General features: G+C 40.6%; 1 protein-coding gene across 1 annotated transcript in view; it reads left to right on the plus strand.

Annotated features, from left to right (window-relative positions):
- Nucleotides 1-14,414, plus strand: part of LOC137301263 (NF-kappa-B inhibitor delta-like) — a 107,311-nt gene that overhangs the window by 51,082 nt on the left and 41,815 nt on the right. Inside the window, exons 5-6 of the mRNA XM_067970722.1 lie at nt 3,377-3,648; nt 12,633-12,738. Of these exons, the coding sequence (XP_067826823.1) occupies nt 3,377-3,648; nt 12,633-12,738 (378 nt within the window). The remainder of the gene's footprint in view (nt 1-3,376; nt 3,649-12,632; nt 12,739-14,414) is intronic.

A 14,414-nucleotide genomic window follows, 5' to 3' on the forward strand; every position in this document is an offset into this window, starting at 1 on the left:
AAACTTGAAAATTAGATTAAGTGCACTGAGGAGTTGTTCCAGGTGCTGTCATCCAGGTGATAAACCAGGGGGCCCCATTTACATGTCGAGGTGGACATTAAAAAAAGGTTGGGGCACCAATTACAACAGTGACTACACTTCAAAAAACACTTCATTGGCTGTAAAACACTTTTGACGCCCTGAGGTTGTGAAAGGTACTATATAAATGCAAGTTCTTTCCTTCTTTCATCTTGTTACTGTTTGTGGGATCTTGCAGTGTGCAAAATGGCTGTCACATTTATCTACATAACAGTGAAGTGTACTTCAATTTATTGTCTCTGCAGTGCTTTGGGATGTTTCAAAGAGACTTGATACGGTGCTTTATATATGAAAATCTTTCTTCTTTTATTCTCTGTGTTCAGTATGTAATTTTTAAAGAACTAATGTATTTGGAGTGGAGTGGTCAGTCTCAGTGATAAATATTTCTACCTTAGCTTCCATCGCTCCACTTAAAAGGAATGAAATGGAAATAGCAATCTGACCCTCTACGTGTTCTTATTTTAGCCTGGTCAGACTTTCTGCAACATGCACATTCATAGTCTGATGCTGCTGTGGTTGTACTTATTGACTGTAAGATCACCTCTGTGATTTATTGTTAAATAAGCCATAAAAAGCAAGAGATTAATTAAATTGCTTTGATGATCAAACCAATATAAAAGAGAATTATACGAGCTAGGTAGGAATGTTTTCTTAACAGGGAAGGCAAATAATTCATGGAACAGGCATCTCAGATTGGAAAGCTTTGATCCACCCAAGATGGAACTTACAACATCCATCCTTGTTCCAGTTGCTGTTTGTGATGTACATAAATGGCCTGGAAGTGGGGACAGAAACAAAACTCCCCAATTTGCAGATGATGTCAAACTGGGAGGGATTGCAAGTTACAGAAGAAATGGAATCAACTAGGAAAGGGGTGGGGGGGTGGGGGGGGAGATGATGAGAGACAAATGTCTTTTAATGTGGACAAATGCAAAGTCCTGAGATTGGGAAGGTTAACAAGCAATGGCAATATAAGCGAAATGGTATTATTCTACTGGATATGATGCAACGTAGCAGATGGATTGGGGAGCACTGGTGGATAAATCATTGAAGACATCAGCACAGTGTCGAGCAGTGGTAAAGACAGCAAATAGGGCCTTTGGTTGTATAGCACTGGTCCAGTCCCACTTGGACTACTGTACACAATTCTGGTCACCATATCATGACAAAGACAATCAGGCATTGGAGCGGGCACAGCAAAGAGTAACTAACTTAACAGCTGGGTTTAGGCACCTGAGCTTGAGAAGAGCCTGCAGATGCTTTGAATGTTGACATTGGAAAAGAGAAGGCTCAGGGGTGATCTTCTAGAAGGACTCAAGGTCCTAAAGGGTATAAGCAAGATAAACATTAATACTTTTAACTACTTTATGCAGAAGGTGGGGAATTCATCAAATGGACTGTCAAGGGAGGCAATGGGAGCTGATTGTATCAGCAAATTCAAGAGAGAGTTGGATAAGTACTCGGCCAACAATTTAGTATCATGGGGTGTGATGTTTCCGAGACATGAGCGTACATGACCTTGTACACCCCTACCTTCCTTTGCCTTTAGTTGAACTCTGCTGTGCCATCTAAAATATTGAAAAATAAAGGGCAGGAAAATCAGAGTAAAAGTCACCATGGACCAAATAAGAGAGGATTGGAACAATAATTGTTCAACTCCCTATCACTGCCCTAAAAGTGTTAGAAATGGGAATCTGAGGTTGATTGGCTGTTAAACCTGGTGACAATGTTAATTGGCATATTGAAAGTGTTGGCTAGAAATTCAGACTTCTTAGTTTGCCAGGTTCAAAACTTCCTTACTGATTACTTTTTGCAGCTCAGTTCTAGATGCCCACTGTGGGTGACTAACCCTGTTGTGGACTGTAGCCTCTCTACAGCAAATAAGGAAATTACATTCTCGAGTTTATTTGGATCAAGGGCATACAAGGCTCTTGCCTTCACAGATCAGTCTGGTGCGTAACCACGGAGCTTTGGTAAACACACATAAGGGTAGATTTTTTTTTCGAGTGGTTGGAGGCGGTGAGGTACCTCACGTGCCATCGGACAGAAGCCCACTATATTCAGACGCACAAGGTACCTTGCCACATACGAGGCCTCGGAAAAAACTACCTCAAAGTTTGGATCCGTATTCCCATTCATTTGAATATATTTCAAGCTGCTGATGCTAGCTTGATGATCTTGATGTTCTGATTTAGGATTTATCACCCAATGAGGCGACGGGGCTAAGAACTTTCCTTTCCAAACCGCCACAGAGCTCAAACTGGACCGGCCAGTGAATAAGAAATATGAGCCCAAGTAGAACGGATTTGCCTACGCTGTGTGAGTTGGACTGCCAGGGTTAGGATCAGGTGGGGCTCACAAGCACTAGCTTGGACATCCCTGATTCAGAGATTACTGCAACTTCAGTTATCTTTAGTGGTTTCTCCTGTTCCGTTTTCAAAATATACATTTTCTGTTATTCACGCAATCGTTTTTTCTTCCCCTCTACTTTTTATCATTGATTCTCATTTCTCTGACACAGATGAAGCTGGTTGGTGGGCAGTCTACCACCTGAGCTACTCCTCATTCAACTGCTGGATGACTGTCCATGAGGTTTGTCTCCTTAAATGGGCAAAGCTGCCGAGTACCTGCTCAGTGCCTCGTCATGGTGACACAGTTGGGATTGAAAGCTCACTAGATGTAAAGCTTACAAATGTAAAGAAATTAATTATTGCATATGTTAGGTGATAGGCAACATAATAGTATTTTTAAAGCCACAGAGAAAGAAAGACTTGCATTTATATAGCATCTTTCACAGCCTCAGGACTTCCCAAAACACATTACACTCAATGAAGTACTTTTTGAAATGTAGTAATTGTTGTAATGCAGAAAAGGCAGCAGCCAATTTGCCACAAACAGCAATGATATAAATGGCCAGACAATCTGTTTTTTGGTGATGTTGTTTGAGCAACAAATATCGGCAAGGACACCAGGGAGAACTTCCATAGTCTTCTTCAAAATATTGCCATGGGATCTTTTATGTCTACCTGAGAGGGCAGACAGGGCCTCAGTTTAATATCTCATCTGAAAGACAGCACAACACTCCCTCAGTACTTTACTGGAAGAGTCAGCCTCTGTTATCTGCTCAAGTCTCTGGAGTGGGACTTGAACCAACAACTTTCTGACTCGGAGGCAAGAGTGCTACCCACTGAGCCAATGCTGACGTACTGAGAGGGGTTAATCAGTGCATCAATCAACAACTCATTGCTGTGTTTTGAAAGGAACTTCCAGTTGTTAATCTGCTTTGATTTCTCTACAGTCAAGAACCCCGACACCTGCTGGTATTCCACAATTGGAGCTTACAGATCAGCAGCCAGCACTCAGTTACTTCTCCTGGAGCCAAACGCTTTCAACTTTACCGACGCCAGTGACACCATGTCAGGCAAACTCTCCGCAGTCTCTGCCGCCTCAGTTTGTACCCTTGCCCATTTCTGTTCCTGAGCCAGGGCTTCTGGAGCTGGAGGATGCCAGGAGGACCATTGCGAGCATGGCCATTGAAAAACTTCTACAGCAAGACGAAGACAATGACACGTATGTTTCTTTACAATAGAGCTGAGAAAAAAAAGGGTCTAGATTGAATAAGAGTGAGCTGACTGTACAGAAAACCACAGCTGTATTGCTATTTAAAGGGTCTAGTTATGAAGAGTTTGTGATGTGCAACTCCTGTTTATAAGAATTCAGTACTTGTCACATTGCTTCTCAGCTTTTTTTAAAAACTAGATTAAAAGCAATGATTTGGGACTAGCCAGAGAGGCCTCTTGGTGTTCTCTACTTCAGTATATTCCTGGGTTCCTGGTTTACAACAATTCATTTACAAATTGTATCAAATGTGCAGCTCACAGTTAAGGCAGAATCACCACCTGAAAGGACACTGACAGATATCACTGGTCAACACTGATCTGTCAACCAGATAGAAATTAAAACTAATCGCTGCAACTTGCACACACGTGTCTGTCAGAAATGGTTTGTAAAAAGACAGCATCAAGAAGCTTCCTGCAGTGCAGTGCAGTGAACAATCACCGGTGTTCAAAATGCATTCACTGATCCAGCAGATTGGGCACATTTCCATTGTCACTGGTCTTTACTTGTTGGGCCAATGCATTTTTTGAGCTCTCACTATCTTTTATATCAGTATACTGACCACTCTGAGCTGCAGTGTGACAGCATCTGAATTTCTTACAAGTGGGAGTTTTTGAATTCAACATAACACAGTTGGAACGATTGTTGCAGGAGATAAAGTGAAGCCCTTTTAAGATCATCTCTCTAGGATCATTTTTGAAATCAGCATTTTTAAAAAAATGCTTATTCCAGATTAATACCTTCACCAAATTTCAGCCACAATAACCTTTTCCTCTTAAAGGGGATTGAAATGAAATTGTGCCAATATTAGCCCATGATCGCATAATGTATTCTTATGCAATTCTTTTAATGAAGGTATTAAAATTAATTAGCACCTTCTTTGAAATCTCGTACAAAGGGATTGCTTGCAAAAGTGTTAAGAGTTCATAGCTATTATTCACACACCTTAATTTCAAGACAAAAGAGACCTAGTGGGAATGATAAGAAGGTCATTGTTATGGTAACAGTCCCTACTGTTGCTGATAGCAACAACCTTTTCCTGGATGGTGGGTACTGTTTCCCTAATGTTGTTCCAAAAGAACTTTGATAGAGCATTATTTATGTACAATTGTTTGAAAGGCAAATTGTACTCATCAGAAACATTCCAATGAGCAACACTTTGGATAAAATGAAGTGGGTAATATACATCAATTCACTATCATTATATAAAATTTCTGATCCAAGGGGTAAAGTGTTACCCAATTCACATTTCATTGTTCAGCACACTGAACTGTCAGTCCAGCCGATGTCAACTGGGGTTGACATTTGTCAACCCCAGTCCATCACCGGCATCTCCACATCATCAGCCTATGTCAGTTATCTTTCACATGGTAAAAACTTGTAACGTATTAGTTTCTGTTGCAAACTGAATGGCCAAATCAGCTGTGATACAAATAGGTTTTTTTTTAAAATAGGTAGTGCAGCAATCCTACTCCTAGAATAAAATTATCTTGATGCATTTAAGGGAAAACTAGATAAACACACGAAGGAGCAAGGAATAGAAGATTATGCCGAAAGGGTTAGATGAAGAGGGGAGGGAGGAGACTCGTGTGGAGCATAAACACCGGCATGGACCAGTTGGGCCGAATGGCCTGTTTCTGTGCTGTACATTCTAAGTAATTCTATGTAATCCTAGGAAACTAGCGATACATTTATCATGTTTCAAGTTTAGTTAAATCAAATTTTGTTTGGTTGGCACAGTTGGCTTTGAATTGGAACTGCAAATTAAACTGGCTTTATCTTTGAACTCTGAATTTACTTGGCTCATTAAAGTTTTAGGACTAAAGAATGAGAACAAAATACAATGTTCTACTCTATAGCACTATTGTATCTCATCTTCATGAAGTTCTAACATACTCGCATTTGACATTTGACACAACATAGTGACTTTAAAAACAGCCCTAGGGTGGATTAGGTGACATCCTGCTTAAGAATAACTCTTGTTGCTAGCAAATAGAGCTTGACCTTAAGAAGGCTCCACTATATTGGCTTTTTCATGTCTGTGCCATACATGTGATATTGAAGCATCTAGACATGTTTGGTTTCAATTGCATTTTATTTGTTTGTGATTAAAGTCATATTCTCTGTTTTAACAGTTGTTCAAATATAGACAGTAGTGTCAACAAAATAATGTACTGTGTAATTTATTAATTTGAGAAGTTAATTTTTTACAGTACAAAGAAGCTAATAGCATTTTTAAGATAAGGGTTCATATTCAGACAGAACTACAAAGGAAAGGCAGCTTTGCCTTCTTTGTCCTTTTATAAAGCTAGCTTTATTCTAATGGATGGGAGTTTCCTTGAGCTTTACTTTCATACATTTGAGCTGCCATTTTTCCCCATAGTGAACTGTCAGGATGGGAGAGAATGGACAGCCAATGCCACAGATCAAAATGCCCAGATCAAAGTGCCTCTCAGTAGACAACCAAGAATAAAGTTTGGCCTGAGGCTGACTCCTCTCTCAACAATATCCCCATCTCCAATTCACTAAGTACTTGATCCTTTCTTAAGCTGGTACCCTGGCCAAGATCAGCAACTACCATATGGGGGAAGCTAAAATATGAATGTGGTTTCAAATCCAAGTTCCTAAGCCCCTGTTACAGTGTGCCATTACCTTATATTTTTGTTTAAAAAAAATTGTTTTACTTTTTTCCCCCTATTTTCTTCCCTTTTCTCCCTCCCTCCCATGAAAGCATTGATTTTTGTTGTGGTACGAGTCCACAGTTGCTGATATTCTGCTGGAAACCTCAAGTGTCTAATCATCAAATATGAGAAGAGCCGTGAATGTTGGCAGCCTATTCTATAGTGGTAGCAGCACAGCCAAGCCCAATCCCAGGCCTGAGCCCCAACAATCATATGTTTGTGCTTTCCAACAGGGGTCTTCAGGAGCAGAACCTGGCTGATTCCACCTCCCGCCCCCAGATTTGGGGAGGGAAGGAACTTAGACCAATTGTGCACCCCAATTGCTGCCCTAACTGAGATCAGCTAACTGAGGACAGACCAGGGATCAAACCTGGGCGCTTCCTGATCTACTTGGCTCAATACTACATCAGGCATTGCATTTGCCTACGAAATTATTAGAGAAGCTACACAGTAGACATATGTTAGAAAATTACCCCTTATTTTGTGTTCCCAATGAGAAATCATGCCCACAGAGAGTGCATATCAAATATTTGGGCAAACAATGCCCACAATTTTCCAACCATTCAAAATAACAGGTTGGAAAATCTTGATATCAGAAATTCAGTTGCACTATGTGCCCTCAGCAAGTGAGGTTTCTTGCCAGGAGCATGAAGCCGGGCATTGATTGGGTGCTACAAAATGCACCCCCTGTATTCACAGGGATTAATCTGCAAAAAAAACATAAGTACAATGTTTCCTAACATGGACCATCTACTCCAATGGTTTTCAGTATACTTATTGTGCTAAATATTGAAAAGCAGAATATTAGCAATAAAATAAAACCACAGAACAGTATTTAATTTGCAGTTATTATGCTGATAGGGTTAGATGAAGAGGAGTGAGAGGAGGCTCGTGTGAAGCATAAACACCAGCATGGACCAGTTGGGCCAAATGGCCTGTTGTAAATTCTATGTAATATATGTTGGTACAATATTTTTTGGTGGACAATGGAAGCTTTTACTCCTGTCCCAATAGTTGAAAATGTAACATAATCAAAAGAGAATATGGCTTTAATTCAACTGATCAAAAATATATTATTTTTAAGATATTTACGCAGTTGTATTTGTGCTCCATGTAAGATTAGTCTTGTTCAAATGGACCACCTGTAAAAGCCAATAAGTGGTGTGTTGTCTCACAGTATATGTAAAGAGAGACCGAAATAAATACACATTTGCACACAGCCTTCCTTCAGTCTCATGAATTTTTGGGTCAGTGAAGAGTGGAATCAAAATAAATCATTATGCAAACTCTATCCACATCAATATCAGTATCTGCACAGACACGAGTGGTAGCAGTTGTCTCCAGAACCCTTGCATGGCAGCGACTTTTTGCTTATTCTTTGGAATATTTGAGTTATTTTAATTGAAGATCGATAGATTTTTGTTGGGTAAGGGTATCAAGGAATGCGGAACAAAGGCGGGTTAAATGGAGTTGAGATACAAAGCAGGCATGATCTAACGGAATGGCGGAACAGGCTCGAAAGGCTGAATGGCCCGCTCCTGTTCCTATGATCCCAGTGTCTAACAACCACTGGACTGTTGCTTCACAGCAAAGTGAAAGCAGAAAAGCTCTTAAAACATAATTTGTGAGCAACTTTAGATAAAATTTAGAGGAGCACCAGCTTCGCAAAGATTGCTTCGTAAAACAAACAACACAATGATACAATCATGTTTAAATGCCCCAATGTGTCACCTGTGCTCTACTCCATCATGGGGCAAAAAGTAAGATATGCCAGGCACTTTTTCCAAATGCTTCCTTCCTCTTGATGATTGGGATGAGATTGAGAACTTGCTAGATATGGCAGTCGTGCCTTATTTTTATTGTTGCAAAGCACATAGCCTTATCTAGCAATCTATGAAGATCACAAAATGAGAAAAAAATATGGAATGATCATTGTACAATTAGAATTCTCTCTTATAGAGGGATCAAACTGACAGCTTAGGCTCAGTCAGTGAAGTGCTTTGAGGTGTCCTGAGGTCACGGTATAACTTTGCTTTATCTTTTTCTTATTTTTCAAGGTATGATCCATATTGGATATATAATTGGATATTATTAAGTATTTTGTGGATTTCTTTGCTACATGGCTCAATAAGGGAGCCGAGATTCAGAATGCATCCAGATATGAAACAAAACAGAATTACGAACCCAACTAATCCAGTTTTCTTAAAGCCGCCTCACTATTTCGTGTTACATTAATGCAGAAACTACAGTACAACTAGGGGGCGAAGTTGCCAAATGATAGCACATTGAATTATTGGAAGGAGTGTGAGATAACAGAGAAGGATAGTTCGATGCTGCTTCAGGTTCAAACCAGTTACAGTATAACTCCAACTCATGCTACAAAAAATTTTTTACATTTACTTTAAGACTTTATTATTGGCAAAAAGACAACTGTCGGTGCCCCGATAACACCAATGTAGCAAGGAGCTGCATGTTGGTAAGTGGAATTATTGACCAGACTAGAGAACAATGCAGAGCAAGCAGTGTAACTTAATGCTGCCAGCTCCGCAGCACAGAACAAATCAGAATCTCTGCAGGGAAGGAGTCTTATCGTTTGCATCGGTTGGTTTGTATCGATATATTTTTTCTTTTTAAGGAATCCTCCGTTGTACCATTCCGTACTTTCTTATGACTGACACATCTGCTGTGGGCCTTGAGCTTTCTTGTTCTCAATAGTCATCTTTTGTAGCATGCCAACAAATGAAAACCTGGCAGTCTCCATAAAAGGTGGAATGCCAGTTTTACACCTGGGCAGCAGGTTGAAAATCTACCGTGTTATGTCTAGATCAAAATTTTAAAAGCATCCATCACACTTTGAGACATAACGCTAAAAAAAGTGTTGACGGTATTTAGGAACATAGGAACAGGAGTAGGCAATTCAGCCCCTCGTGCCTGCTCCGCCATTTGATAAGATCATGGCTGATCTGTGATCTAACTCCATATACCTGCCTTTGGCCCATATCCCTTAATATCTTTGGTTGCCAAAAAGCTATCTATCTCAGATTTAAATTTAGCAATTGAGCTAGTATCAATTGCCGTTTGCGGAAGAGAGTTCCAAACTTCTACAACACTTTGTGTGTAGATTTGTAAAGAGAAAGAAAGGCAGCCATTGTCAGACTTATTTTTCTGACTTAGTGCTGGATATTTATAAACACCTCCCCTCACCTATGGCAGTTAAACTCTGATTGATCTGATGCTGTCTTTATTTACAGAAATTAGACTTTGTGGCCTTAAGGGACAGTTAGTTTAAACACAGAATAATACACTGTATATTACATGATATAACGCTACTGTCATTTTTAAATAGCATATCACATGACTTACAATGAGCAATGCCGTTCAGGCCGCGGATAAAAATTGGAGTCGGGCCTCGATGACATCATCGGAGCTCGATCTGCATATTTAAAGCAGGACCCCGCTGTTTTCTGGTGGGTCGGTGCCTCGATTTTAACTGTCTGCCTGGTTTCCTCCTCTAGTAACAGAGAACCAGTACTACATTAACCTTTATTTTTATGATATTGACTAGCCGCCCAATCGGGATAGTTTAGTAGTTCCATGGCGTCCAGCTGGAATGTTAATCTTTCATTAGCGCATAGAAGTGTGGCTCTAAGAGTATGGTTACAGTACACAAGTACTGATCTCAAACGGGTATTTGTATACTGAGGTACACAGCTGAAAGGACCCAAGTTATGCTGTTAGCTGCATCACCCTCTCCCCAGCAAGAGAGGAACACTATATGCATGCAAAGATACTCACTGGACAGTTACATTTTTGTATAAACAGAAAACATTGGAACAACAGAGCAAGTCAGTCAAGAGTAAAGACAGATTGTGACATTTCGAATGTGTCCCCTTATTTCAAATTTCCAGCATTTGCACTTTTTTTTCCCCTTTTACTTTATTGTTAAATGTTAATATTGGGAGAACCCAGTGGGAGCATTGAAACATTCAAATTTAAGTTTAGACAGTCCAAATTGGCTTCACACCAAATGGAAGTTGGCCACCTGACACCCGGGGTATGTTGCACCTTTTGGCATGGATGCACATTCAAAGCTGCTTTGCATTGACGCAAAGTTGGATGTACAACAGCACAGTAATGTCACCTGGGAGTGATTGCCATCAGGAAGTGTGGATAATTTGCTAAATATGAGAGAGAAATTCAAGCAGATTACAACCAGCATATGAGCTGCAGCTGGTTTACAGCCCAGAAATCATCTCCTGATAGCATTTATTGTTTACATACATACATATAAACACATATATGGCTTCAGTTTGATAAACGTTTATCTGCATATATATGGGTGGTGGGAGGGGGGGGGGGGGAAGGGGACCGTTTCATGTTTTTTATCGTTTTTCTGTGCTGGCAGCAACCGTCAGTGCAAGTGCTAACTGCCAAGAAGCTCTATGCCCCTGATGTATTGACAGTGTTTGTACAAAAGAATTATGATCGCAAGTCTACTTAGAAACATCTTCAGCGCACGACTGGAAGATTGTCGTCCTGGTATACATTGTGTTAGATTTTCTGATGATTTACTTGTAAGTGTCAAGATTGCAATCGGCATGGTTCTCATACAAATGCCTAATGAATTTGCATTAAAATCCTCTTTACACTATATTAATGCCCGCATTAAAAAAAGGAAGGGAGGAATTTGCTACAAGCACATTAAGATACACATGAGGACAGTGTCGATCACAGGTTCTAGCCTTATTTCCTTCTAGAAAGCTGTCTTTATGTAAACTAGTTTTCTCTCCTCAGTTCTGAACTCACTGTCTATCGATGCAAAGAAATAAAAGTGTTCAATCTAAATTAGTAATTTTTTCTATTAATTTGCCATTTTCTAAGCAATGGAATGAAAATCGGACGGGTTCTATAAAGGGAGGGCGAACCATTCCGCCAGATCACTGCCCAGGCAGTGAAGGTGAAAATCTACTCCATGGACTTTTGTGTTCAAATTAATGTCCTCATTTGGTCTATTGGTCTCTACAAATTTACCAAAAATAACTCAAGCTGATGGCAGAGTGCTGAGAGTAAATTAACAGCAAAACGACCAACAATTCCAGAGTTAATGATTGTATTTCTGCTGATGTTGACTCAGAGCCCACATACTGGGATTGGAAATCCCACACCAGTTGATGTTATTGACATTCACAATTGAACAGAAATCAATAGAAATGGGCAGGGAAAAAAAAGAAATTTGTCTACAATGTGTTGGTGGAGCACAGCTTCATACCTGCAATCCCCACACATTGAAATTACAATAGTGCGGTGATGGTGGGAGTAAAGACACAGCAGAAACCAACTACTTCTACACCGGAAGTTTGGGGAAATCAGAGGGAGGGTCACCCAGAACTGTTCACATGAACCTCGGAGCTGAATTCTCAGAGACCTGGGAGCAGATCACCCATCCTCCCCTGATAGAGTTACCAAACCTCCAGGATTGCCCTGGAGTCTCCAGGAATTGAAGATTAATCTCCAGGACACTGCTGCGAGCAACTCCTGGGAGAAAAACCGCAGGGGCATAAATAAAATTGTATGTTTTTTCCCATTTTCTTTGAACACTTCTATTTGTTAGTTATAAAAATATTAGAGATAGACAAATATGGAGAACTGGGTGGGGTGGTTGGAGGCAGGAGGCCATGTAATGAAACCTCCAGGAATAGATCCAACCAGAGTAGGTAACCCTACCCCTTGACTATGGCAGATGCAGACCAATAGAAAGGGGGCAGAGAGAACATTTAAAATAAATAAGTGGGAATGTCATCTATCAAAACCATCATTTTTTGCAACTGTTTCTTAGTGATGGTGTTTCAATGAACCTCTCTCATTTCTTCCCCTTGTTTCTCTAATCCACACTTGTTCTGCAGTCAATGGGACGTGTGATGGCCTTCTCTCAGGCTTTTACCAATGCTGCCCTGAGAAAACCACAAGGGGATGCATAAGAGCAGCCCCTGAGACAAAGATCCTTCTGGCAATCCATCTTCACCATGGTGATACACTCACCCTTCACTCATTTCCTCTCAACAGTAGTGGAGATCAACAATGCAATGATTTGGAATAGCTCACCTATATCGCCCTACTCTCTGACAATGATGCTTCAACACATGGCACCACTTGAAGCTCTTTTTAAAGACTGGTTGCTGAACTGTCAAACTGTAATAGGAGAAACAGAGTTAGTGATCACTGTAACCAGCAACTGCATGATTTGCTTTGTTTCAGAATTCTTCACATCTATGCAGCAAAAGGTATGCGGGAGCATGCCTACGCAGCGGCTGAACGAATGCGCGAACTCAGAAGACTCGATACTAAAGAGCACAGAGGAAAGGTATAAAAACCTTAACACACGTACTCATGAAATAATTCAGCACAAACTGGTCTTATGGTTTTTGATTTTCCAACTATATAGCTGCACTATTCATGTGGAGAGCTTGATTCTCCAAAGTTCCATGACCAGTGCTGCAAGGCTATAGGAAAAGCAAAGAGTATTAGAATGTATTAGTAGGACAATCCAATATAAAACAAAAGCACTATACTCTCCTTGTACAAGACTATTGTTGGCCTCGTCTAGAATATCGTGTCCAGGTTTTTTCTCCTCACATGTTGGGTGATATTAAGACCTGGAAAAGGTTCAGACGAGGGCCACCAGAAGACTAGTTTAAAGGCCCTTTTGTCACCACTGTATGCTTATAGAGAGCTGGGGCTTTTTACTCTAGAAAAGCATGGACTTCGAGGAAATTTGATAGCGATCTTTAAAATAATGAAAGAACTAGACTGTGTCCATGTGGATAGACTACTTGAGTTAGATAGGTTAGGGAGAACCAGGGGACATGCATAAAAGTTACATAAGCATAGAAGGTTAGGAAGTTTATCTTTTTGCCGAGGGTCATTGACCTTTGGAACAAGTTGCAGGCTGATGAAGTGAGTGCGGATTCGCTGCAAAAAGTTCAAAAGTGAGCTGGACCAGTTCCTGGCTGAGATTGATATCACAGCGTAAAAAAAGGTAGGTGGCATTTGGGTGATGAGTCTCATGGTTGGAGTGGTTTCCTGAAACTCGTTTTGATCGCCTTTGAGGGTCGGGCAGGAATTTCCCAGAATTCCTTTCCCCTCAATTGGCCTCGAGATTTTCAGGGGTTTTTTTGTTTTTTCCAGAAGATTATGTGGCTGCCGGTGGGTGGGGAACACTGAAGATCATGGTGCACAATTGCACCATGACAACATGGGACATTCTCGATAGTTCAGCTGGTCTTTCCCTGTCCGTCATTTTCTTATGTTCATGGAGCCGAATCAGTTCAGATTGGATTGGAAAATTGACAATGTTCCTTCATTTTTTGAGAAGGTTGGGAGAGATAAACCAGGAACCTATTAGTGTAACATCTGTGGTGGGGTAGTTACTAGAATCTGTCATTAGGGGCAGAGTGAGTGAGTATTTGGACAAATATAAACTGATCAGAGAGAGTCAGTGTGGCTTTGTAAAGGGTAGGTCATGTCTAACTAACCTAGTTGAATTTTATGAGGTCACTAACGTGGTAGATAAGGGAGTGTCTATGGGTGTTATTTATATGGACTTCCGGAAGGCATTCGATGAGGTTTCACACAAAAGACTTAGCAAAAATGAAAGTGCGTGGAATTGGAAGCAACCTTTTGACATGGGCAGAGAATTGGTTAGGAGGCAGGAGATACAGTGTAGGGGTAATGGGTATGTACTCCAATTGTTAGGATGTGACTAGTAGTGTTCCATCAGAATCTGTACTAGGGCCTCAGATTTTCACTACATTTATCAATGATTTAGATGATGGAATAGAGCGCCATATATCCAAGTTTGCTGATGACACTAAGTTAGGTGTCACTGTAAGTAGTGTAGATGGGAGCAGAAAGTTGCAAAGGGACATTGGTAGATTAAATGAGTGGACAAAACAATGGCAGGTGGAATTCAATGTGGGGAAGTGTGAAGTCATCCACTTTGGACCTGATCAGAGTATTTTCTACGTGGAGAGAAGCTCG

This window comes from Heptranchias perlo, chromosome 33, assembly GCF_035084215.1.
Source record: "Heptranchias perlo isolate sHepPer1 chromosome 33, sHepPer1.hap1, whole genome shotgun sequence".
Taxonomy (NCBI): domain Eukaryota; kingdom Metazoa; phylum Chordata; class Chondrichthyes; order Hexanchiformes; family Hexanchidae; genus Heptranchias; species Heptranchias perlo.